The sequence below is a fragment of the Idiotropiscis lumnitzeri genome, chromosome 3 (genome assembly GCF_059441095.1).
Source record: "Idiotropiscis lumnitzeri isolate Australia: NSW breed Sydney's pygmy pipehorse chromosome 3, RoL_Ilum_1.0, whole genome shotgun sequence".
NCBI classification, from domain to species: domain Eukaryota; kingdom Metazoa; phylum Chordata; class Actinopteri; order Syngnathiformes; family Syngnathidae; genus Idiotropiscis; species Idiotropiscis lumnitzeri.
Window position 1 is genome coordinate 9,587,452 of NC_142393.1, and position 24,483 is coordinate 9,611,934.

Consider the following 24,483-nt stretch of genomic DNA (forward strand, 5'->3'; position numbering starts at 1 on the left):
TTCCTAAAACCCCGAGACAGAAGTGGGATCTGGCTTCATTTGAAAGTAATGGATCCTTTAAACTGACTTCCTAGTGAGAACCAACTCTGACTTGAGTGCTTGTGCACAATTTTACTCGCATTGTGAGGGAACATTTGTGCATGAGATGGTACACTATTTGTCATTCTGAGAGGCTGCAGACTCAACCTGTTCACTGTGAAATTGTGCATTTAGAAGCACTTTCACCGGGTCTTCACTAAATCAACACATGCAATACAATCTATTACGTGTGTTTGCAAATGTGTCTTGCACCCAGTCAGTAAATGAATGTCTTCTCTAAAAGTACCGTGGGCTTTGACAATGTACTGAAGAATGAGGTGTATAAGTGAAAGGTTTGCTGGCGACTGACTTTGTACGTGTGCCCCGTGACAATCTGGTGGCATATATTCCAGCTGCTAGAGCCGGGGCGTCAAACTCATTTTTGTGGATGAGCCACATCGTTGTTATGGTTTCCCTCCGAGGGCCGTTATGACTTTGAACGCATATAAATGTATGATCACCTTACATTATTACATACACACAACAAATAGATGAAAAGCCAGTTTTGAAATCAGAAGCCAGTAAATAATTGTTTGTTCAACAATTTATTTTCAATTTAAAAGGTGAGCATTGGTAGCAAATGTCAATATCTCATATCTCAATGTTGTTAAACGTGAAGAAAATGTGCTAGAATTAGGAAGTTGACGCACATGATTTGCCCTTTGCGGGCCACATAAAATGAGGTCGCGGGCCAAATCTGGCCCACGGGCCTTCACTTTGACACCCGTGCGCTGGATGCAATTAAGGTGCATTGCTTCTTAATCTCACGCTGTTTACTTTAGTCTAGGAAGTATTTATTTTAAAAAAAACAAAAAAACATGCATGTTGGTCAGGTGCGCTTTATCTTGCCAACTAATGGCGGACGTGTTGACTCGCAACAGTCATTCTCATCAGTCACCTGCATTAGCGGCTATTGGGTAACAGCTAACTGCCTTGGCTATGTGCCCAGAGCTCTCGGCTCGGGAACGTGACCACTATGCTCCCAACAGTTGGCAGGCTACTTTTGAAAGGAAGCATAATAGAAGGAAATTAATACACACACTGAGCTTTGATGCCGACAAGCCACACTTACTCAAATGTGTGTGTGTGTGTGTGTGTGTGTTTCTTTGTAAACTTTATGGGACACATACTCTTGAGCAGGGGTGGGCAAACTTTTTGATTGGCGGGCCACAATGGGTTCTAAAATTTGACAGAGGGGCCGGACCAGAAGCAGTAACCTCACCTCATCGGAGAAAAAAAATACATTTAATTTTAAAGAACAAAAGTATTACGACAATATATATGTCACAGTATTTAGAAAATAAATCATTAACACGGTTTATTCATTTAATTTTTTTTAAATTTGGCGGGCCGGATTAAAATGTTTAACGGGCGGCATGTGGCCCCTGGGCCGCAGTTTGCCCACACCTGCTCTTGAGCTACTGCGTTGGTTACGTTAATTCACCCATTTTGGTCTCGGAGCAGTGATGTTTTCTCTCAAAATGGTGCTACTTGTAAATTTATTCATTTTTCCACTTAATTCTTGTGTCCCAAATGCAATATTAATCAGAGTATTTAATATTTATCACTTAGAACTTTTTACTGTAAATAATTGTTCGACTTGAAAATGGACTCTCGGGGATTTTCTAACTGGTTATGTATTCTAACAATATGCTCCTCTGCTTCAACATTGGAAAAAGCCTGCTTCACGTTCTATGTCATGAGATAAGTTTAGACGAGAGCAAGGCAGAAATGGTGCCGATCCCCCAGAATGTGAAAGCGTTGCCTCCCACGCTTGACACAGTTCATCATGAAGCTCTCATTGACGTCCGTAAATAGCCACCTACTAGTGTGTTCTGCATGAAACGAGTGGATGACACAACTCTTAAACGGAAATCAGCAGCGGTTGTGCCCACACACTTGCTGGCGAGCCATTTAATTTCTTCTCTGTCTGAATGCCGTTTCCTTACATCAGTTCTGTGTTATAAAACATGTGTTCATTAGGTTTGGGCTCTCTCTAAATAAGAATAGATTACAACGTTTGTGTTTGCGTCTGATGCTCTGGGAAAAAAAGTCATTTATTTGACCAAAGTTAGTAACTGTATTAGAAAATGTAATGTGAAGTCTGCAAAAGACTTTTCATACGTCCACTATTTCAAGAGTAAATCTATTTCTACAGTATCAACATGGTTCACACAAATAAACGCCTCTAAAAAATGGACAGAATTAATTTAGTCCAGCTCCTTGAGGAACGCCCGGCTGTCAAGTAGTTACACAAGTACCAGGCGAATTAATGGCGAATTCCGAAGCCTCGACCACAACTGGTGAGTCATATGAGATCACAACGCATTTGGGAATATTATATTCCCCCCCCCCACATGCCTGAAAGGGCATACATATGCAACAATAAAATAGTAAATGACAGCAACAGACAGAAAGAGGGGCGGGGGGGGACACTATTTGAAGAGCGAGTAAACTGCCACGATGTTACATAAAAACAAAAAGTAGGCCAAGAAAAGAGGAGTTGCATTTGGGAGTCTCTCCTCAGAGCACCCATGTAGAAATAGCAAAAAGATTCCACCAGCAGAATTACGAATTCAGATTTTTCTTGGTTATTTTGATGTACAGAATGTATTACATTGAGCAAACTCACATGCCGCAAAGGTTTATACTTGAGTGTGAGGATAATATAAAAGCGCTGGCGGAGCTGGAAGGGCACTAAAAATCAGCCCATGCATACGTCTACAGGAATCCTGACAAAAAAATCTAAATCTGCTACCCCTCCAAACATTCACAGACTTTCACCATTCTGAGAACAGATTCTTATATATATATATATATATATATATATATATATATAAAGATAAAGATGTCCTTTAATAGTCCCACCATGGGGTAATTTGTATTTTGTATAATTTGTATTTTGTGCTGGGCTGTCAAAATGAAAGCATTAACTCAGGTGATTAATCCCAAATTTTTTAACTCAGTTAAGTATTTTAACTCAATTAACTCAGTTTGATTTACTTAAAAAATAATTAGCATACTTTACAAATATTGGGCCATATTAGCTGTACATCTTTAGCACGCCTCAGAACAAAACATCGTGTTCAAATTACCACTGGGCCTTGCAAAGCAACGCCGCTGGAGTGTGGCGCTTGTGGGCAGTTGTGAGAAATGTTTCGAAGAAAAATGGCTGTAAAGATGTCTCCATTTCGATCGTATTCAAGAATCAAAGAAAGCTATTAGAACCGTCTTTGAATTAAATATGCTTCTGTGAATGCACATAAAGATACATAAACATATTCCTAAAACAGTGCCTTTTAACTCATTCACTACCAGCCGAGAAAAAAAAAATCTTTGACGTCTTTAGCCGTCAATGGCGGTTAACGAGTTAACATGGCAACAACTTTGCTAATTAAAACAGAACAGACCCAAGAGAAAAAAAAAAATCAAGATTTATTTAGCGTATTTTCTGAACTATAGAGCGCCCCTACCAGTGAAAGAAAAATTCACAGAAAAGCCGCACCGTTGTATTAATCGCATGGTTCAAAATCTAGGAAAAGAGTAGCATTTTATAATCCGGAAAATACGGTGCATGCACCACCTTGTGATGGACTGACAGTCTTGTTTACCGCAATTTATTTTTTTAATTTCTTCTTCACTTTTTGTAGCTTCAAAAAATTTGTTGTAAATATCAGCAAAAAGGCACAAAAGAAAATATGTGAAGCATTCAGGGATGGTAACCGTCGGTTTTATGGACTGGTGTTACTATGACTCACTTACTGCAGCGATCCGGTTCACTTGAGTCTCCCGTGTCAGTCAGTGTTGTGGGCCAAACTTGCGTGTTGTCGGTGTGTGCGTGTCTTGTTGTTAAGTGAGGGGAGAAAATTGCGCACCATTTCTCTTCCACACCTTGCACGCTAATGTCTCACTTGGGCTCCCTCGCTCATGATTCCTCATTTTCCAGCTGCTGCGTTTTAATAAGAAGTCCAGCCAGTGAAACTGGACAATCGCTCGATTAACAGCCTGACTGGTGGTCTATTTGGGCTTGCCGTACCTTTTTATGATCCTCCTTGTGTATTTGCGGGCTCCCACCCAATCGCTTTGCATTTAAAATATGCATACACCATCACATTTGTGCGCCTTTAGAATTTGACGCTAGAGTGAAAAACAAGTAAAGTGCGACTTAAAAAAAAATTGTGCGAGTGTACAACTTTTTAAAATGTTCTTCCGCTTGACAGATGTTGAAAGCTCAGAATGGGAAAATTGCTTTCCAGTTTGGAGGAGGAAAAAAAGCATTCATATGATAGCATGAGAACACTTGTGCAGAAAACACCACACTCAAGTCATTTTTGAAGCGTCTTCAAGCTGTTGCGTTCCAAATGTTCGGCTGTCACATGAAGGGAAACGATTGCAGAGATGGTCTGTTTTGATACAAAAGTCTCTTTAGACACCAAGTCAAAACCGATAAAGCAAAATCGGTGTCATGAGTTATCAAAGCCAACCGCAGTCTATTTTATTAAAGACGAGATTTTCCTTGAGCACACGCTTTTTTTTTTTTTTTTTTTCTTTTACACTCAATCCATTCTCCGTCTGTTTCAGCACATTTCTACTATAAAGTAGATTAAGGGAGAAGCGAGGCTTTTGAGAACGTCCACCGGGGACTTCAGAGGCTGAAGCAGCAATATTGCAGCTACCTTTGTAAACCGGCACAAGAAGCAATTAAAAAGAGCTATACTGCAACGCCGGCCCATCAGACTGTTCTTTCAAATTAAAAGGACAGAGACCAGAAGGATGCGGCTGCTTGCGGCCGCTCGCTGGGATTTGCTCTTGGAGATGTGAGGCTACTCACCAATAACTCTCACGAAAACACGGGGCAGAAGAAGAAAGGCGGCTGAGTAAACACAGCGACCACCCTGCTATATGATGAAAGGATGTGATGAATTCATGGTTTGCTCCCTGGGGAGAATTGTGGTTTTCCACTTAATGATGTTCTTAGGGCAGCTGGCAGTAAAGGCTTTGCATCAATTATGTTGGCCGGGAGCCTATTATACAGAAACATACGTACAAATCTATTGGCAAAAAAAAAAATTGGGATACTTTTTTTTACTAGTAAGCCAAAAATATGTATCCAATCTATTAATGGCATCAGGAGTGGTACCTAGCGGGGAAAGTTTCTGGTATGTGCTATACGCACCGCCATATAGGGATGTCATGTCCGATGTCATGGTGTCATGAGTCATGTTTTGGTTTAGTTTTGAGTATGTTGTGGTTCATGTCTTGTTCTAGTCATTTGGGCTCAACCGATCCCTTGTGTCCTCAAATATGCTCCATCAGCCACTCGTGTCTTGTCCAGATGTTCCTTGTTGTCTCATCAGTTGGTTTGTATTTAGTTTCTTGGTTTCTTTCAGTTCCTGTTGATTCAATGGCCTTGGATATGTGGCAAGTTTGTTACCAGTTTTGGTTAGTTCTTGCTTTTTTGCTTTTTGAACTTGCATTATATTATTTTTTTTCCTGATTTCATTTGGTAGCTCTTTTTTGAATTTTTTGGTATTCATTTTATTTTCTTTTTTTTTTTTAAATATGTCCTGCATGCCTCCCTGCTTCCCTCAATCCTTGACATGGAAGTCATTGGGTCTTTGTATGTGGATTTTGTGCCCCCTGATGAAGACATAATAAGTGAGAGTTTATGGCATTAAATGAATGGGGGCTGGTGTCCGGGTGGCAAGCGTCTTCCCAACGGTCATATTTTGCAAACTTCTTCATCACCTTCCGGGTTAATATTTCAACCATCTCGCCCTTCTCTGGGTTTGCCGCTTCAGCGGGGAATCAGTGACTTCCCTCTCCCCAGCCACTTTGACCAACTCCTCTGGGGGATCCCATGCATTCCCAGTTCAACGGGGTGTCTTGGGTCCTCCTCCCAGTGTGACGTGCCTGGAACACCTCACAAGGGAGGCTTCCGGTAGACATCCTAACAATATGCCCAAGCCACCTCATCTGGCTCCTCTCGATGCGCATTAGCGGCGGTTGGACTCCGAGTCCCTCCCGGTTGGCCAAGCTTCTCACTCTATCTCTCAGAGTGAGTCCAGACAGCCTGCGGAAGAAACTCATGTCCACCACTTGTATCCGGGATCTTGTTCTTTCAAACGCAATCCACAGCTTGTGACCATAGGTGAGGGTTGGAACGTAAATCGAGAGCTTTGCCTTTTGTCTCCTTCTTCACCAAGACAGACGGATACAGAGTCCACATCACTGCAGATGCTCCTGTTCCATTCTTCCCTCACTCACCTCCAGGCCTGCCTCCCCAGGGGGGACCCGCTGACTCGTGTCTGAGTAAGGGATATCGAGGTCCACAGGTTTCTTTCTTCATAGGAGGTCTATGAACAGTACTTTGTCTGGTCCCTGACCTCGGATCTGTTGACCCTGCCAGGGGCATAGTGCCCCAGCCAACTTAGCACCTACAGTAGGATAATTGGGGCAAGCGCCTCTACCATTTAACATTTAGAAAAATACAGAGGCTTCTTTTGTAATCTCAAAATATTGCATAAACTTAATTGAAAATCAGTTCTTTGGATTCCCGCCAACCTGTAAAATTATTTTAATACCATACAAAGCCTAACAATTGGCTCCATCTAGTGGTCAGGAGGAGAATTATGGCAAGTTAGCATTCTGAACTGCTCTACTAACTTTGTATCGTATTTAATACAAAAGTGAGATTTGGTTGCAAATATATTTTAAATGTTTGTGTAAACGTTAGCTTGCTGAGGTACGATAATTATAATGTCCATTGGCCATAATCATCACAACTGTTCTAAATGTAATACAGTAGTCGTAACAGTTGGCAGTGGAAGTTACCCATCACGAACAATGTTGTCATTGTTCTAACGGTGCCTCTGGCACTTATTCACGATATGCTTCTCCGCGGTAAGAGCAATGACCGGACATTGCTCTTGTAGAGATGAGAAGCTTGTCTGTGGCAAAGTGATTTGTAAGCAGCTTCAGGAAGACTTCAGGGCTGTGTTATGATGTAATAGCAGAAAGGGAAATTAATTAGCAACTTCTCTTTTCACACTTTTGAAGACCTGCAATTCAAGGTCAAACAGAGGCCACAGTTGGATGGGGAAGAAAAAAAATCGCAATTTCCCTGAATGTGGCGAGTATGTTTTATATATATTTTTTTACACATCTTTATTTATACAATACATTACGATAATAATAACTGAGTTTTAAGTGCATGGTCGTATACATGTTTGGTGAATTTTCATTCATCCAAACCAGTGGTCTTCACTAATGAAGTAATTAGCATTGTTGTGAAGCCAGAAGCCGTTTGGACTGCCGCTACATTATTCATTTAGCATTTCATAATTGGTTACGTATGTCGTGTGTTCATTTATTTGTACTTTTTGACATGATTTCAGTCATGAGGCTTCTTATCCAACCGTGCATACATTCTGACCAAAATTCGCTTGCATCCAGTGTGTATTTGTAAACACGCGCGCACACAAACAGCAAATTTATGAGTGACACATTTGAATCAGAACTTTTGAAGCTGCAGTAACAAGGACATGCGTTTGTCTTGGGAAGCCGGAAGGCTGAGCACTTTTGTGGAGAAGCCAAATACTAATGAATAATATAATACTATCTTGGCAGTGAACATGCATATGGCCAGAAAGTCACTTCATTATAGAATCATCAAGCATTATCACGTAGCGGTTATATATTCAACACAAAGTCAAACACAACATCAATAAATCATGTCAATATGAACTGCCGTAAAAGCATTTGATTATCAATCTCAACCAAAATGATTGATTTCAGTCTTATTTCCACGTCGACCGTAATTTAAATCCAAATTCGGAGTTCTATGAATAAGAAAATCCGATTTTAGAAGTCATCGTAGCAATCGTAGCTTTGCCCACTTTGTTCTCATGCAGCTCATGTTTGGCGACATCTGTCACGTTTGAGGTGAAAGCAAGGGGGAGCGAAAACGACAGAGGCGTGATTCAAATGCAAAGTCAAAACCTTACCGATCAATAGAACTACATCATCAAACGTAAAATTGAAAATCATTTCACAAAAACGCAGATCCTACAGACCAGGGTCTCAGACATTTGCTCTTATTTATTCTTATTTTTGATGTTTTAGGTCATTTGGGTGTCAACATGGGTTACTAGTTAAGATGCTTTTCTGCAACCTTTATTACGGTCACACCCGGAGGCTTGACATACTGCACCTCAGGTTGTATTTTACAAAGCATGAAAGAAGTGAATCTCTTGACCAGTGTTCTTTAATGTCCAATCACTTGCCTTTGTTGCTTATTGATCGCCTCTTTTCACAACTAATCACCGGCCAGGAGAAGCGACGACAGCACTTCTCGTATTGTGCATGTAGATAAGGTGGAATGTGTCTCTGCTTTCGACAGCGAAATGCGCATCTTCTACCTGCGGGTCATGGGAGCTGAAATGACTCTGTTAGGTTCGATTATGGTTCCTTCGTGAAAGATATTGCTTTTACAACTACCTGAGAATTGAGACTCTCAAGTTTAACACAAAACCTCGATTGTGTTCCCACCTTCGAGTTGGAATCGTTCAACTCAGCTGTGCAGGGAACAATTCCGCATCTTGCCTTGTGTTTTTTTTTGTAATCTGCAGCTCGTACGCGCCAGTGCGTCACTCTCCATGTTTTACTCGGCGACAGATTTCTTGCACATTACATGTCCAGGTTTTGGAATGAAGTGGCGTTACTGACTTAGTTTGAGCGGCAGCATCAATTTTACACAAAGCCGTGCCATTTCCATTGCCTCACACAACTCCGACTTGTTTTACAGTTGTCAGAAAAATTATGCATACTTTGTACACGTTCCCAAAAGTGTTCCTACTTGGTTTAATCAGTGTTTGTACGACAAAACATTTCACTCTCTGAACACTTGCGCTGCATTATTCAGTGCTGCATGTTCTTCTCCTATGTCACATATAATGCGGCATGTGCACCATACTCAGGGCAACATGAACTACTTTAAGAGTTTTTTTTATAGAAAAACATTTTATTAGCTTTCATTTTCAATCACATTTGATTAGAAATGGGCATTGTCAAAGTTCCCGTGGTGATGTTAGGCTGGGAGCAAACTAATTGGTCCAAATGATCAGAGTGAATTTAACTGTAAATTTGTTCGGTCTTAATGTTTGTATTTAGTAATTCATTGCTTTTTTCGAACCACTCGGATGGCAAGTGCAGATATTCAGCACGGTATATAATCCTGACGAAACATGAATATGGACATTTTCTTGTTGCATTTTTATCAACATGGAGCATTTTATTTTCGCCAGATTTATTTGCCACTTTGATGGCATATACTGAGCGTGGGGACAATAACATAAAACACAGGGCGTTTAATAAAGTCATTGGAAAGAGCGGCTTGGCAAAGTGCTGATGGAATGCAAATGACTGGCAATGTACGGTATATGATTGCAATGAGTTTTGTGTCATCTACAAAGTTGGAGCAAGTATTAAGACATCACGCAAGCTCAAGTATTAATTTCTGGAAAATTTACTCAGGATGTACAATCACAGCATTTGCATCCTGTTAAAAAAGAAAAAAAACACTGAGTGGCCCCATAATTTACCCCAACCACCACCAAAAGAAATTATTTTGGGGTGAGGGACAGTTATTAAATTTTGTAGTTGTTAGATTTGGCACCCATGAATTCAGTAATTCACAGATTTCTTTTTGTCTCCCTCAGTATATTATTCAATGTTTTTTTTTTTGTTTTTTGTTTTTTTGGGGGGGGGGCAAACCTAAATTCTTTTCAGAAAAATAAAAGGTAATTTTTAAATATATATAATTTTTGTGGAGTTTTGGGGGGTGGGTTACAAAAAAAAATTTTTAATTTATTTATTTTTTGCATTTCAATGGCTGTCAATTATATTCTGATTTTTGCGATATCCTTATCCCATGCAAATAGCAGGGTGTACGGTATAGTTTTTAATTGTAATGTCACCACTCATCACTAGATGGCAGACATCTCTTAGTAGCGCTTACACTGGGCTTCATACTGCCGTATACTAGACGTGAGTAGGACTAATCTTTTTTTTTTTTGCTGATGTGGAATGACTTGCAGGACAAACATAGTACCCCAATAATGTCGATTAGATTCCGGCTCCGGCCATCCTGTGTGGAGCTTGCATGTTCTCCACGTGCCTGCGTGGGTTTTTTCCGGGTACTCTGGTTTCCTCCCACATTCCAAAGACATGCATGATAGGTTGTTTGGAGACTCTGACTGGAATTGCCCCTAGGTGTGTTTGTGAGCGCGGATGGTAGTTTGTCTTTGTGTGCCCTGCGATAGGCTAGCAACCAGTCCAGGGTGTGCCCCGCCTACTGCCCGAAGACAGCTGGGACAGGCTCTAGCACACCCGCGAATTTTGTGAGGATAAGTGGCTCAGATAATGGATATTTGATTTTGGGGGGGAAAAAAATGACTTAACATATTTACTACCATTGACGGCTAAAGACGTCAAAGATTTATTTATTTATTTATTTTTTTCCTCTCCTGGTAGCGAATGAGTTAATGTTGGTTTCTTGTTCAGCAGTTTTTTTGCCATCCTTGAATGGATTTTTTTTAAGCGAGAGAGCCCTTGTTTGCTTTATTGAATAGTGTATTTTTTTTATGCAGAATGAATATATAAAGAGCCCGTATTCTGCACGTATGCATGTATTTTCTCTACATTTATAATTTCATTTTTGATTGTACATCTGGTTAGGAAGAATGACAATAAAGGGATTTCTGATTCTGATTCTGAAGTGCGCGTTCCAATGTGTTTCATCCCACTGATGGAAAAATAGTGGCCGCCTCAAGCATTTAAGTTGCCCATTTCTGCTCTATGGATTACTGCTGTGCGACACATCAATTAGCTTGTTGTTATCAGATTGACCAGTAGAAGGGGTGAAGTATATAATGCTATCATGAAAAGCTACCATTATCTTGCCAATATCAGTCAGGAGAAGTATTGATTCTGTGTTTTGTGCTTTTCTTGAATCTTTTGTCCAACTCGTATCAAATTGCTGTTAAAACACATTAGTCGCGATTGCTGCTGTTGTTGTACAAACTCGAATTGAACTGTATTGTTAAAACTTGATCTTGTTTATATCTGCCTTTGTTTTGTTAGCGGTATCATAGGCGTATGACAGGAATTAAAATAATGTAAAGGTGCACTTTTTTACTTGTTGAGACAAAATCCATCCGCCTTACAAAAGGGAGCTGCCAGCGGCTTATCGGCAATAGCTTGTCCACAGAACAAAGCCATGGCTCCCTTTGATGGCGGCCCTACGGAGGGAAACATGATTAAAGTGTTCTACTTTCTGTCAATTCTCTCCGGGGGAACTTGATAAATCTACTGAGTGAGAGGAAGGGTGAGGAGGAGATGGGAGCATTTTTTTCCCCCCCTAAATTTATTTTGACATTCCTTTATGTTACATGTTAAAACAACGGACCAAAGGTGGTGTCACCTGACAACGTTTGACAACTTAAGTACAAACGAGTATCTCTCTCATCTCCGTTCTCTATCTGTCATGGAAATTGACCAACTGTTATTTGCAATTATTGTAGGCTTCCTTCCTCTCATTCCTCATCCCTCGCCTTGTTCTGCTGCCTTAAACCATTTCCAGCTGTCTTACGCTTTAAGGTTTCATCATCCTGCTGCCAGAGTCTGTCTAATGCGGTTGTTTACCACTTTCATCCAAGTGAACCGTCAACATGACTCGAGGCTCTCGTCTCTGTGTCCTACCAATCAAACTTCTCATCGGATCTTCATTTTAGAACACTTAATTGCGTGTTTCACTACGGCAAAAAAGAAAAACCTGAGCGCTTTTCACTGATCTCCGTCTAGCACAGCATCTGAAGTGGCTCAGATTAGCTGTCAGACGCATTTCTAGTGTGATCTCCTTTCCAACATGGCATTCTGATTAATATGCCGTTTGCGGAATATGAGTTAAGCGAGCAAAAGCCACCTGTTTTTAGTTATCTCAACGGGGTGGCCATTTTGCCACCTGCTGTCAACTGATAATGACATCACAGTTGCTCAGGGCTCAGCTAAAGACCAATCGTGGCTCAGCTTTAGCAAACAGGTGAGGGATGATTGGTTGATACCTGAGCTCTGAGCATCTGTGATGTCATTTTCAGTTAACATAAGTGATAAAATGGACGCCCCCTGAGATGGCTAAAACGGGTGGATTTTATTGCTAATTTTATTTTTGGCAAATGCAATGTTAATCAGAATGCATTGTTTCAACTCGTGAAGGTGTATAGAATATTTTATTGATGATAATTTTTTGGGGTTGACTTCCCCTTTAAGGAAAAAAAATGCATACAATAGCAGTAATAGTCTTGTCAACAATTGGTTTGTACTATCAACACGATTAATGCTGTCTACAAACACTGACTACTAAAAATAATGACTGCACGGTAGCTGAAATGGTGCCGCTCTGGAAGTGGGACCACTTTTTCCAAGAGTTAGTGACGTACTATATGAGCTTTGCCTGAAGCAACCAGGAGGTCTTTTGTAACTTTCACCAGTGTCCTCTCACTAGCATGACACGTTCCAAATCCTGACTAAATGTCCTCAAATAAATCATTGTTCTGTAGAAAATCCTAATTTTTCTCGAGAATCTTGTAGACAAAAGGAAGATTGGAAAGACATCTCTCAACAGTAGATTTTTTAAGATGCTTGAGGACAGCAACGTACGCACTGTGTTACATTCCCCAGTCTCCGCTGTGCCGGAGTGTCTGTTGTTTTCATAGCGAAGAGCTCAGAAGTAAATACAGGAGACCGTCTTTCCCCTCCTTTGTTGCAACTTTACCAGAGACTCTACTGTACGTGAGTGCAAAGGTCCCTTATAGATCACACGTTCGGCCGTAACAACACCACATGGGTCTTGTTCACGCTAGAGTAGGCATTGCTCATGTTCAAACTCTGTGTTTATTATTCAGATAAATACTGCATAGCAGTGAGTCGGATTGCATGTAGTAGCGAGGATGTATTTCAGTAGCGTCTCCAGGCATCTACAGTACATCATTGACTCGAGATGTGTTAGTTAGTCATTAATTAATTTATTTATTTATGAAGCACTGTTTCACATGCCATATAACCCTGCTTGGTCTGACGGTTTCAAATCATTTCTGCAAATATGTAGAAAATAACATAAGGGGGGGGGGGGGATACTCCTGAATTAAAATGTGAATTAATTATCAATCAAATTAAAGGTGTGCAATGTCTCAAACACAAAGCTGCTATTACGTTGGTCTTGAACATAAAAGGACAAGTAAGTTTTTTATTTTAGAAGTGAAAGTGGTGCGGTCGGAAATCTGTGCAAGTATATATTCCTCATCCAGTTGTTTTCCTGTTTAAAAATGTCATGAAATGATGGAAATTAAGAAGAGCCTGCAAGCCAATTCTGGAAGCAAAATAAAATTGTGCATATGTGACCAACCTTCAAAAGGAGAGACGGCTAAAATTTAAAAGGATTTAAAGGTATTGAAATGAACCTGCAAGGACTTGTCGGATTAAAAAATCAAGGCGGTTACTGCATTAAGACAAAATCTGTTCCGCATTGGAAGCAAAATACAGGTTATAATTTAGCAAAGAACTGTCTGTCCCAAAAACATTCTTAATACTCAAGAGAGGGTTACATATATTTAAAAAAAATAACTAATTTAGATTTTTAGATTTTTTTTTTTTTTTGGGTAAAAGCTATCGTGATGGTGAAACGAGGCAAATATCTGTCCTGCCTAAACTGGCAGACCTGCTGTCCTAGATTCAGGGAGAAAGGCCTCCTGGCTGATGTCATGTTGACAAATTAAGATGAGGAATCACTAACTAAATGAATGCACCTCCTCAGGGCCAGCAAGGAAAGAAAAGAAGTGGGCAGCATAAATGGAAAAAAAAAAAGAAGGATAAAAAGCTCGTCCGGGAAGTTGAATGGATCTTTGGTTTTGGAGGACAGAATAATAACCAAGTCACGTTTTCGTCCCCGCGGGTATTAACTCATAAAGTATCCCGACTTTGCCCTTTTTCTCTCGTCCGCTCTCATTTAGCATTAATTTTGGCACGATGATATCTGAATGATTTCATTTTAATTTCTGTATGTGTGACATTCTGGCTATGAATAATACTTTGGTCTCTTTCATGAAAAAAAAACAAAAAAAAAAACGCTGAAGAAGGAAGTGGCCCAGCAGGCTTTCACCTCAGCTGCTTTCCCCATTATGTGTGCTTAAATGATCAAATGCCCCTTAGTGCCTTTAAATAAGTCATGCGCATTTTAATCCCATCTGTTTTTTTTAAAGCGCGATTACTCATTAGTGTTTTCATCTTAAAACATATATGTGGAGAAGATTCTATTGGGTAGTGTAGTCACAATTTGCATTAGTTTAAACCCATAAAACATAACTTTTTATTCTCTTACTGTCCAGTTTCGAAACAAGGTTATGTGGAATTTCAGGTTTGTCTGTGCATTGGCTTTGAAGGTGGCAGCTAATAGTCAAATCAGTGCATGTTGTAAATCTCTTTTCTTGAGCAGGCCTCAGGTAAAAGACAAAGCTACCGTGCAAGTCACGTGTGTGCAGAACTCAAGTACATATTTAAATGTATTTTTCCTTCCATGAATGAATCCATTTAAAACGTAAAACTAATTTGTAAGACGGTAGACCGGGGGTGGGCAAACTTTTTGATTGGGGCGGACCACAATGGGATCTAAAATTTGACCGAGGAGCCGGACCGGGAGCAGATGGATGGAGTGTTTTGGTAACCTCACCTCATCGGAGAAAAAAATTTAATTTAATTTTAAATGAAAGTGAACAAAAGCTTTGCAACAATATATATGTCTTTGAAAACCACAGTATTTAGAAAATAAAACATTAACAAGATTTATTCATTTCATTTTTTTCAAGTTCGGCGGGCCGGATTAAAACGTTTAACGGGCCGCATGTGGCCCCCGGGCCGTAGTTTCCCCACGCCTGCGTTAGATGTTGATGGTTTTGATTCAGTTAGATGATTGTTTATTTTATGTTTAATTTCAGTTTAATTTGAAATGAATTTAAAATGACAAATAGGGCTTTCACTTGGATGGATTTTTCTACCTTCAAGGTACTCAAAACCCTTTAACAATGTCTTCTCATTCACATACTGATGACGCAGCATCTGGAGCAACTGGCGGTTCAATATCTTGCTCAAGGACACATCAACATGCCGAGCATCGAATCCGCAACCTTCGTGTTGGAAGATGATAACGCTCACATCTGAGCCATGCCGCCGCTTTCTTTCGAACAAATGCAATTTGGCCTGAATTGGTGATATGCAAATGAGGCTAATTTGCATTCAACCAGCAAACAGTTGACAAGACGAACTACAATAGCGCATTGCATTAATAAGGCTCAACGTGACCTGGTGTTATATTACCGGTCGTCTTGTCGTATTGAACGCAACTGATGTCGGTAGCCTCTTGTTTTGAAGAATGAAGCCAGTGTCACAGTTCAGACTACTGGGAGATGCTTTCCAGGGAGTAATTATTATGCGTATGGTGAGCACAGCAAACTGAGCTATGAACTCAAGTATGTCAATGTTATCTACGAACATTCCCCAGAGAAAGAAGCTTCTCATGCTGAAACAAAAGATCTGTGCTTACATGTAACCTGATCCGTAAAAAAAAAAAAAAAAAAAAAATCACAAAATGGCAGATCAATCACCCAGACAGGGGACTGACACTCGTGGTGACAAAGAAAATGGGGGCAACTAGCGCGACAAGAGAGGCCGCTGAACCAGCTCATCCACTCGTGATTGATACTTTGCAGTTGTGTTGAAATCAGATGTCACCTTTCTGAGGCACTCACGGTGCTCATTTTGAGTTGGAGGGTGGAATATTCCATACAGGGGACAACAGTTTAATTTTCATCTCACAAGGTCATTGGAAATTTGATACAATTATATAATCTCTCAAGTTACTTTTAGATAAATGTTACTGTTTACCGTGTTTATGTTTCCAATCACTGATCAACAGCGCATTGTAATCAGAGATGGCCTTTTGTGTCCCTAAATGCATTTTTGACGTGTATTTTGAAAAAAAAAAAATAAATAAATCTTTACATTTGTTTTCCCAGAACATCATATTTTTGCAGTGTATCTTTTTATTTTTGTTTTTATGTTTGACCTACTAAAGCTTGCGCAGTACAAATTTGGGAATTTCAGGTCTGCTCCTGATTATATTGTCCTTTCCTGTAATTTGCCAGGTCGGCATTGCAAGAATCTATTACCTGGATAAAAAAAATAAAAAACAAGTTTCAACAAATATGTGGGGGTCGAGGGAGGATGAAAAGCCACTTTGTAATTAGAAACAAATGACAAAGAAAAAGCAATACAATGCAATACAATTTTATTTATACAGCGCATTTCACAACATCTGGAACTGTAACAAAGCACTTTACATATGGTGTCATATAAATTAGCAAGAAATTAAAACACATTTACAGTAGATAGAAGAAGAACAGCGACCCAAATCCAAAAGATCTCATTTTAAGGTGAGATTTGTCGTCTAGGCTTACTTGGTATTGTTGGTTTAAATCGTTGTCAGCTGAGGCTCAATGTTTAATGGCCTCAAAGCCATTAAACAAATTGCTCAGAGGAGATGAGTGAGTGCATGCATATTTCATGAGGGCATTACATTTTTGGCAGCTGTCAGTGACCAGGATGAACATTCTGTTCTGGAAAGTCACTTTTACAAAAATGTATGTTTTACATTTAGTTTGTCTTTCATACTTGCGGAATACATTTACTGTATTTTCCTCGAATTATCTTTTTTTTGTAATGAAAATAATTTTCTTTGATACTCAACAACATGGCATGATGGGTAATCCAACATGAAAGTACAGTCGTCCGTCATTCCATTGTTTCTCTGAAGTTACGACACACTCGCATTTTAAACCGTAAAGTACAGCTAGTGCGCATTGCGACAAAGGAAATTGGCAGTAAAATGAGCGCTATCTTGCAGAGACAAAAAAAAAGTGGTGTTTACTGCACCACTTTAAAAAGTAAATGGAAATGACAGGAATGCCGTAAGCACATCTGAAAGCCATATGCTTATATCTGTGTCATTGTGTAATAACATTGTTATATTGCCGTCACTTGTCCACAGATACTAAAACATCACATGCTCAGTGATTGCGTTGCAGTTGCACAAGTCGTTTTTCAGAAAGTTGTGAAGATCAAACTCGGAATATAACAGCAATATGGCACCTCATTATCGATAAATTGCTATGTGACTTGTAAAGTGGAACCTACAAAGTCGAACACCCCCAAAATTGCGAAAAGTTTCTTTGAAATTAGAACTAGTCAACCAATGGCTTGGAATGGATTGTGTTTGACTTGAGACACTCCGTTGTAAAGACCAATCTACTCACTATTTGACAACACACATGACAGTTATTCCGAATCAGGTATATCGTGCCCTATTAGCATAGCTGGGCATTTGACCCTTTTTTGCCAGTCGGTCCCTTGCCCTCCGGTCATGATCTCTGTATCGTTCCAGCCTCGACCCTCTGGCCTTATTCTTAAAATTTGTCACCCCCCTGCCCCAAAAATGGCCGTCTGGCCGAGCCGGAACGCCAGACCGTTCCGCACCCACCCAGGACGGACTACCCTGCTCTGCCTATCAGAGTTCATTCATTGCTGTTGGGCAGGTAAAGACTTAGTCAAAGATAATCAAATTATTTGTATGCTACGGAAAATAGGCTACAAAATATGCTAAAGTAAATAGGCTACATTAAATTGTAGAGTGACTTGCTGGACATGTCATTTGACCAATAGAGGGTCATTCACCGGTCCTGCTTCTGTTTGTAGTTCCATCGTCATTCTTCTCATCATCCTTGTTGCCAGTCTTACTTTTTCATCATTTCTATTTAGTAACCATTAGTAATCATTGCGATGGGTCTGCGCGCCCCAGAGTGCTAGAAAAAAAAAACTAGCACATCGATACAATAGAAGACCTGCAAACATCTAGTTACTAGATTCTAGTAGGTCACATTCATTGTTAAAGCAAATCGGGTTTTTTTTTCCAAGGCTTTCGTTACAATACAAAAGGAAGCCTTGTTTGTTGGAGAAACTTGGAACGTTGTCGCGTTTGGTGCCACAGGTGAGTAACATTTCAAATGCACTGTCAAGACGTGATATAACGTGTATGCTGTGAGAGGCTTTTAAGTGACCAACAAACGTTATGCAATTTTTAATTACGACTTGTAAGTCATGAGTCATGGTGAGCATATAAACAAGGTCTTGTAAGTCTTAATGAAAAATATTTGTGTTGAGCTGCATGAGGAATTAACTGACTAAGATGTTGAATTCTGATTTTACAGGTGGGAAATAAAACATGTTTCTGCTGGGAAGATGCGTGCTAATACTTTTGGCTTTCTGTGTAACAGGTAACTTCTGGAATTTCTGCCATAATTCTTTTTGACATAAAATCAAACGTAAATATACATATATGGACAACTGTTTAACAGTTATAACAGAACTGAGCATTATTGTCTTGTAAAGCAATACATAAGTCCGTTTATATCTGAAATCCTTCCATTTTCCAATTTAAAAAAAATATTGAACCATTATGATTAAAATATTTAAAGCAAAATTGGATTCACACCTTTGAAGATATATTATAGCAGCATAAATTCTCCACATCAGTGAACCCCACTGAAAGCGCTCATTCCAAGGACTGTCCACCACATGCCTGACATTGATCCTTTCCCACACGGCCTACAGAGATATTCACAGAAAGGATTATTGGTGGTTATGCGGTCCTGCCGTACTCCGTCAAGTTTCAGGCATCTCTTCAGTATCAAACTGTGCTGAAGAAATGGAAACACTACTGTGGCGGAACGCTGGTGCATCCCCAATGGGTGGTGTCTGCTGCCCACTGCTGGAAACCGTGAGTACTGCATTTCAGTAGAAGACACGTTGAAATGTAATTGTGGTCGTCAATATGCCATGATAAAAATGATATCAAATGAACGTGGTTTGATCATGTAGAATAGTTGTAAAATACCCCATGTTGTGCGTTTTGTGGGACCTCAAGGAGCAACATAATGAGGGTGGTGTTACGTGAAGACAGTCTATCCAAAACAGAAGGATTTGAGCTGATCTTCAGGGTCTCCAAGATATATGTCCACAAATTCAGCTACAGGACATTCGACAATGACATCATGTTAATTAAGGTAGTCGAGGTTGGACATTCTTTACAATATGTAGTCCATCCAGATCCAGAATTGGAATGGTTTAACTCTTCTGTACGTTGTAGCTAAGCGAACCTGCAATGCTGAATGCCAATGTTCAACCGGCCAAGCTGCCAGACCCAAACAGCCCCGAGCCCCCCCGGGGCAGTGTATGCACAGTGAGTGGCTGGGGTGTGACGTCACCATACAGCTTCATCCTGTCCCCTGAGCCTCGGGCTGTGGATGTGAATATCATGGCTTCCTGCATCTACTACTACTACTGGATGAAGATCACGCCAAACATGCTGTGCGCCGGATATCCAATGGGAGGCAAAGATTCTTGCCAGGTGAAGGAAATTGCATCGTCATATGATGTGTGTCTTTTTAGTAATCCTATGTCTTCCTTATATTTGATATTCAATTTCTTCATCAAGACAAGAAAAAATAGCTTGGTGCATCCAAATTACATTCTGATTCAAAGAGAGCAAGTTCTGACTTCATATTGCTTCTTGTTCATGTTGGACACATGCAGGGTCGTGCCAGAGATTTTGGGCCCCATGGGGAAAAAAATGTTACTGGGCCCCCGGTGGGAAATTTTGAGGTTTTCCATAAAATTACGCATTTTCTTGATATTTTTGACTATTCCAATATTTGTGAAAAATTATGACAGTTACTTGGTCGTGTAAGCACTGAAAATATAATGAAATTAGGTCAATTATTTGCTGCAAGACTGAGATCATGTCTCAAAACCATCTCTTTCTTTAAGTAATTGAACATAAAATCTTCAAGATTAATTACCAGAAATTTAAAAACTTAAATACTAAATAACTGCTTTCATTAAAATGAAATACAATTATAATCTGTGGAGAAACAAATAAAATATCTGCAAACACCACCAAAAGCAAAATGGCCAATTGCCTTTTATTATTGCACAAGAATAAAAAAGCTGCTGCTCCAGAACTTTCCATCACATGATCCACTAACACACCTTGCCTATGAAAGAACTGGGTGACGTGTTGTGGACCCTTGATTCTTTCTCCGGCTTAAACTTCTCTTCTGTTGTTGTCTACTGGACTTAAAGTACATATTACCGTTTCTGCTTCTATTCACTGTCTGATCACGTGAAAAGATGTTGGTCTCTGGAGGCTGGAGTTGCTGGACTGAACCATTTTTCGTAAATGAAGAGGGGGACTCGTTGAGAAAGTTTCCTATACAAATACACTTACTGTTACAACCAATGAATTTTAAATACAAAATATGGGTAATTGTACGTTTATGACTGCGTGTTATATTATTTTGTCAGGATTATAATTTTACTAGGGGCCACTGTCGATTATGGCCCCCCTAGAATGCGTCTCTTTATTCCCCCCTTTTCGGCGCCCTTGAACAGACCTTTAAGATCAGCTGAGAACGTTTGGTGGCAAGTGGTTTGCGTATCCGCCTCACAGTTCTCGCATCTGAATTGCCAAGTAGCTGTGATGACATCCAAAATGTCTCGTCTCGTTTGTCCACAGGGTGACTCAGGTGGTCCCCTCATCTGCAATGGCTTGCTGGAAGGCATCGTGTCCTGGGGTATCAGCTGCGCCAACCCCTACTTCCCTGGAGTCTACACTAAAGTGAGAAACTGCGTGCCTTGGATCAAAAGTAGGTTGGCAGCTTGAGTTAGATTAGTACAGTGAACAAAAAGAGTTTATCACTGACCAAAACGTGTAGCATCACTAAAAGTTACTTTTGGTGTATATTTTTGTTTGTACATTGTTTGAAATATGAAAAAAAAATCCATCATACTTTTAAATTTAGGTTGCTATTTAATTTCAGGTATATGTAAATATATACCTAAATTTGAAAAAAAACAATGGAGACACAATGTCCTATCATGTTCATTTGTCCTGTTATTCGTTTTATTAAAAAACATTGCATTAATTTTACCACATAAGCTTGAGCCATGTGTGCATTTACGCTGTGACGCATAATGTACTTTTCTGACTTCCGGTCATTTCCAGCTTCAGTTGTAGCGCAATTTGAGCAAAAAGCTTATTTTCACTAACTTCATACAAACATTTCTTTGTTTTGTGAACTAATTGCTCATCATTTGCGACATTAAACAACACACATGCACCAGCAATTACTTAGAGCAGGTTTTATTTTGAAATGTATTACAGACCTGTAATTTCAGACATATATCTGTAGAACTTTCTACTTAGAATTGTTTTACTCCTCTCCTTCCTCACCGTCACCATCAACGGAGTCGACTCCAACCTCTTCATAATCCTTCTCCAGAGCAGCCATATCTTCTCTGGCCTCAGAGAATTCACCCTCCTCCATGCCCTCACCCACGTACCAGTGAACAAAGGCGCGCTTGGCGTACATCAGGTCAAACTTGTGGTCAAGTCGAGCCCAGGCCTCTGCAACAGCAGTGGTGTTGCTCAGCATGCACACGGCCCTCTGCACCTTGGCCAGGTCTCCACCAGGAACCACGGTGGGTGGCTGGTAGTTAATGCCCACCTTGAAACCAGTGGGGCACCAGTCAACAAACTGGATGGAGCGCTTGGTTTTGATGGTGGCGATGGCAGCGTTGACATCTTTGGGAACCACGTCACCTCGGTACAAAAGGCAGCACGCCATGTATTTGCCGTGACGGGGGTCGCACTTCACCATCTGATTGGCTGGCTCGAAGCAGGCGTTGGTGATCTCCGCCACAGACAGCTGCTCGTGATACGCCTTCTCGGCTGAAATGACTGGGGCGTAGGTGGCAAGGGGAAAGTGAATGCGAGGATACGGCACCAAGTTGGTCTGGAATTCTGTCAGATCAACATTGAGAGCGCCATCGAAACGAAGGGAAGCTGTGATCGAAGAGACGATCTGACTGATCAGCCTGTTCAGGTTGGTGTAAGTTGGACGCTCGATGTCGAGGTTCCTTCGGCAAATATCGTAAATGGCCTCATTATCCACCATGAAGGCACAGTCGGAGTGCTCTAGGGTGGTGTGAGTGGTCAGGATAGAGTTGTAGGGCTCCACCACAGCGGTGGACACCTGGGGAGCCGGGTAGATGGAAAACTCCAGCTTGGACTTTTTGCCGTAGTCTACGGACAGACGCTCCATCAGAAGGGAGGTGAATCCAGAGCCAGTGCCACCTCCGAAGCTGTGGAACACCAGGAAGCCCTGGAGACCGGTACATTGGTCGGCCTGAAAACACAAAGAGACATTTTAATGACACCAACAAGGGCCCTCAGTTGTTCAAAGTCATCTACCAATGCCTAGGAATTACACAATAATAAATGTTGATTAATGCTCAATTCGTATCTATTTATTGGTGATCAGGGTACAGCGATGCCTTAACTTACAAGTTTTTTTTTGTCCATGACCACACTGCTCACTCAAAACATCTAAAATAACCTACCGCAACTGAAATGAATAGAAAATCCATTAATCCATTCCAGCACCAAAAACCTGTTTTAAAAATAATCTCTACACAATGGTCCCTAAAAAAATATGCACTAATGAATTGAATTAAATAGAAAGCCAAGAATTAAACCACTTGTAATTAATGAAAATAATAATTTTCTACTTTAATGCACAGCCACCAAGTGGAAGTATAATTTACAATCAACGGTGTTCCCCATCTATGTGACCCAGTAAAATGCAGTTATATAGATGTTTTTTTTTGCAGAGGATAAATATGACTATTTTGTATGGTGCATGTGTTGCTCCACTGCTGTGTTACAATATTTATCACTTAAAGGGTTGCACAGAGCAAGGGATCAATGCTAATTTCATTATCCCGTGTTAGGTATCCGGCATTGTTTGCATTAATTTAGCAGCCTTTCAGTAGTTATGTGGTTTGGTTAAATACACAAATGCCTCATTTTTATGTTGCATCACATTTTCTGAAAAACAGTTCACCATCTGCTGTTTGCTGCCACTATTTAACGCTCGAAACTGAAATTTATGTCTGCAGGTAAAAACAAAAAACAGCACTGTAATGACTCATATCTTAAAGAATGCATCTTTCATTTGGACTGACGTCATATAATCTCAAATTACACACCAGTTTGCGGATCCTGTCCAGCACCAAATCAATTATCTCCTTCCCAATGGTGTAGTGTCCACGGGCATAGTTGTTGGCAGCATCCTCTTTGCCAGTGATCAGCTGCTCAGGGTGGAACAACTGGCGGTAGGTCCCAGTACGCACCTCATCTAAGGACATAGTAGAAATAAGTGAGCTATAGATGATTTAGTCCATTGCTATGAATTCTAATGTGCATTACCGATGACTGTGGGCTCCAGGTCCACAAAAACAGCCCTGGGGACATGTTTGCCAGCTCCGGTCTCACTGAAAAAGGTGTTGAAGGAATCATCTCCACCCCCAATTGTCTTGTCACAGGGCATCTGTCCATCGGGCTGGATCCCATGTTCCAGGCAGTAGAGTTCCCAGCAGGCATTGCCAATCTGGACTCCAGCCTGACCAACGTGGATGGAAATACACTCACGCTGTGGAGAGGGGGAAAGAGCATACATTTTAACGTAAGAAACAATGTGACAAATGTCATTCCTTTCCACCAAGCCATGCCTTGAAGCAGTGATTCCGCAACAATTATTCTGATCATTACATGTCGCAGAGTCAGTCGACTGCGATTTGGGGATTAGTGCAGACTCAAGTGATTAATCTGAGTCAGACATGTTGCAGTCGTCCAGGCCACATTCTCAATGATGCTCCGCGCATTCGAAATTCGTCATTACTCGCCGAATCAGGAGATGCTGTCACGTATGTGACAAACAAAATAAGCGTGTGTGACCCAAACATATTTCACTACACACAGAAAACGAGGCGAATTTTTTAATAGCGGATGGGAGCCATGATGAAATAAACACTTTCCCGCCTCAAGAGAAGAAAATGCAGACAATTGCTTCACTTGCAAACCATTCAAGTAAAGGCCCGAGTCAACCTCCTTCATCTTCATTCAAGTTATAGAAAATGTATATAAAAAAAGGCGCTTACCATGATGTGTTGCAGTAGATGTCAAGAGGCGATAAAAAACAGTCTGTTTCGTATGTATGCGCTCGCGCTTCAGTAGTCTCCGTCTTCTGCGAGTGAGCTGGATTGGTGACGTAATCAAATCTCCGCCCCTGAGTTGCCGCAGTATATTTTTTTTTAAACTCAACTTTATTGAAGAATAAGAAG

At 40.5% G+C, this 24,483-nt stretch overlaps 2 protein-coding genes across 2 annotated transcripts in view; one reads left to right on the top strand and one right to left on the bottom strand.

Annotated features, from left to right (window-relative positions):
* The window catches only part of LOC148339800 (trypsin), a 44,076-nt gene extending 21,479 nt beyond the window's left edge, over nucleotides 1-22,597 (top strand). The window contains exons 2-6 of the mRNA XM_088290408.1: nucleotides 18,450-18,515; nucleotides 18,853-19,018; nucleotides 19,166-19,304; nucleotides 19,388-19,648; nucleotides 20,816-22,597. Of these exons, the coding sequence (XP_088146534.1) occupies nucleotides 18,464-18,515; nucleotides 18,853-19,018; nucleotides 19,166-19,304; nucleotides 19,388-19,648; nucleotides 20,816-20,962 (765 nt within the window). The 5' untranslated portion in view covers nucleotides 18,450-18,463 and the 3' untranslated portion in view covers nucleotides 20,963-22,597. The remainder of the gene's footprint in view (nucleotides 1-18,449; nucleotides 18,516-18,852; nucleotides 19,019-19,165; nucleotides 19,305-19,387; nucleotides 19,649-20,815) is intronic.
* Nucleotides 21,427-24,428, bottom strand: LOC148339802 (tubulin alpha-1B chain-like). The gene is made up of 4 exons (XM_088290403.1): nucleotides 24,301-24,428; nucleotides 23,570-23,792; nucleotides 23,350-23,498; nucleotides 21,427-22,487 (listed from the first exon to the last, which is right to left on the bottom strand). Exons 1-4 carry the CDS (start codon nucleotides 24,301-24,303, stop codon nucleotides 21,513-21,515), a joined length of 1,350 nt encoding a protein of 449 aa, XP_088146529.1. The 5' UTR covers nucleotides 24,304-24,428; the 3' UTR covers nucleotides 21,427-21,512.
* Between the last annotated feature and the right edge of the window lie 55 nt (nucleotides 24,429-24,483).

Coding starts and splice junctions, on each gene's coding strand:
- LOC148339802 (XM_088290403.1), bottom strand. Junction 23,499..23,569: donor CCTGGAGCCCACAGTCATCG/GTAATGCACATT, acceptor CTATGTCCTTAG/ATGAGGTGCGTACTGGGACC. Junction 22,488..23,349: donor TGGACAGGATCCGCAAACTG/GTGTGTAATTTG, acceptor TTGTGTTTTCAG/GCCGACCAATGTACCGGTCT.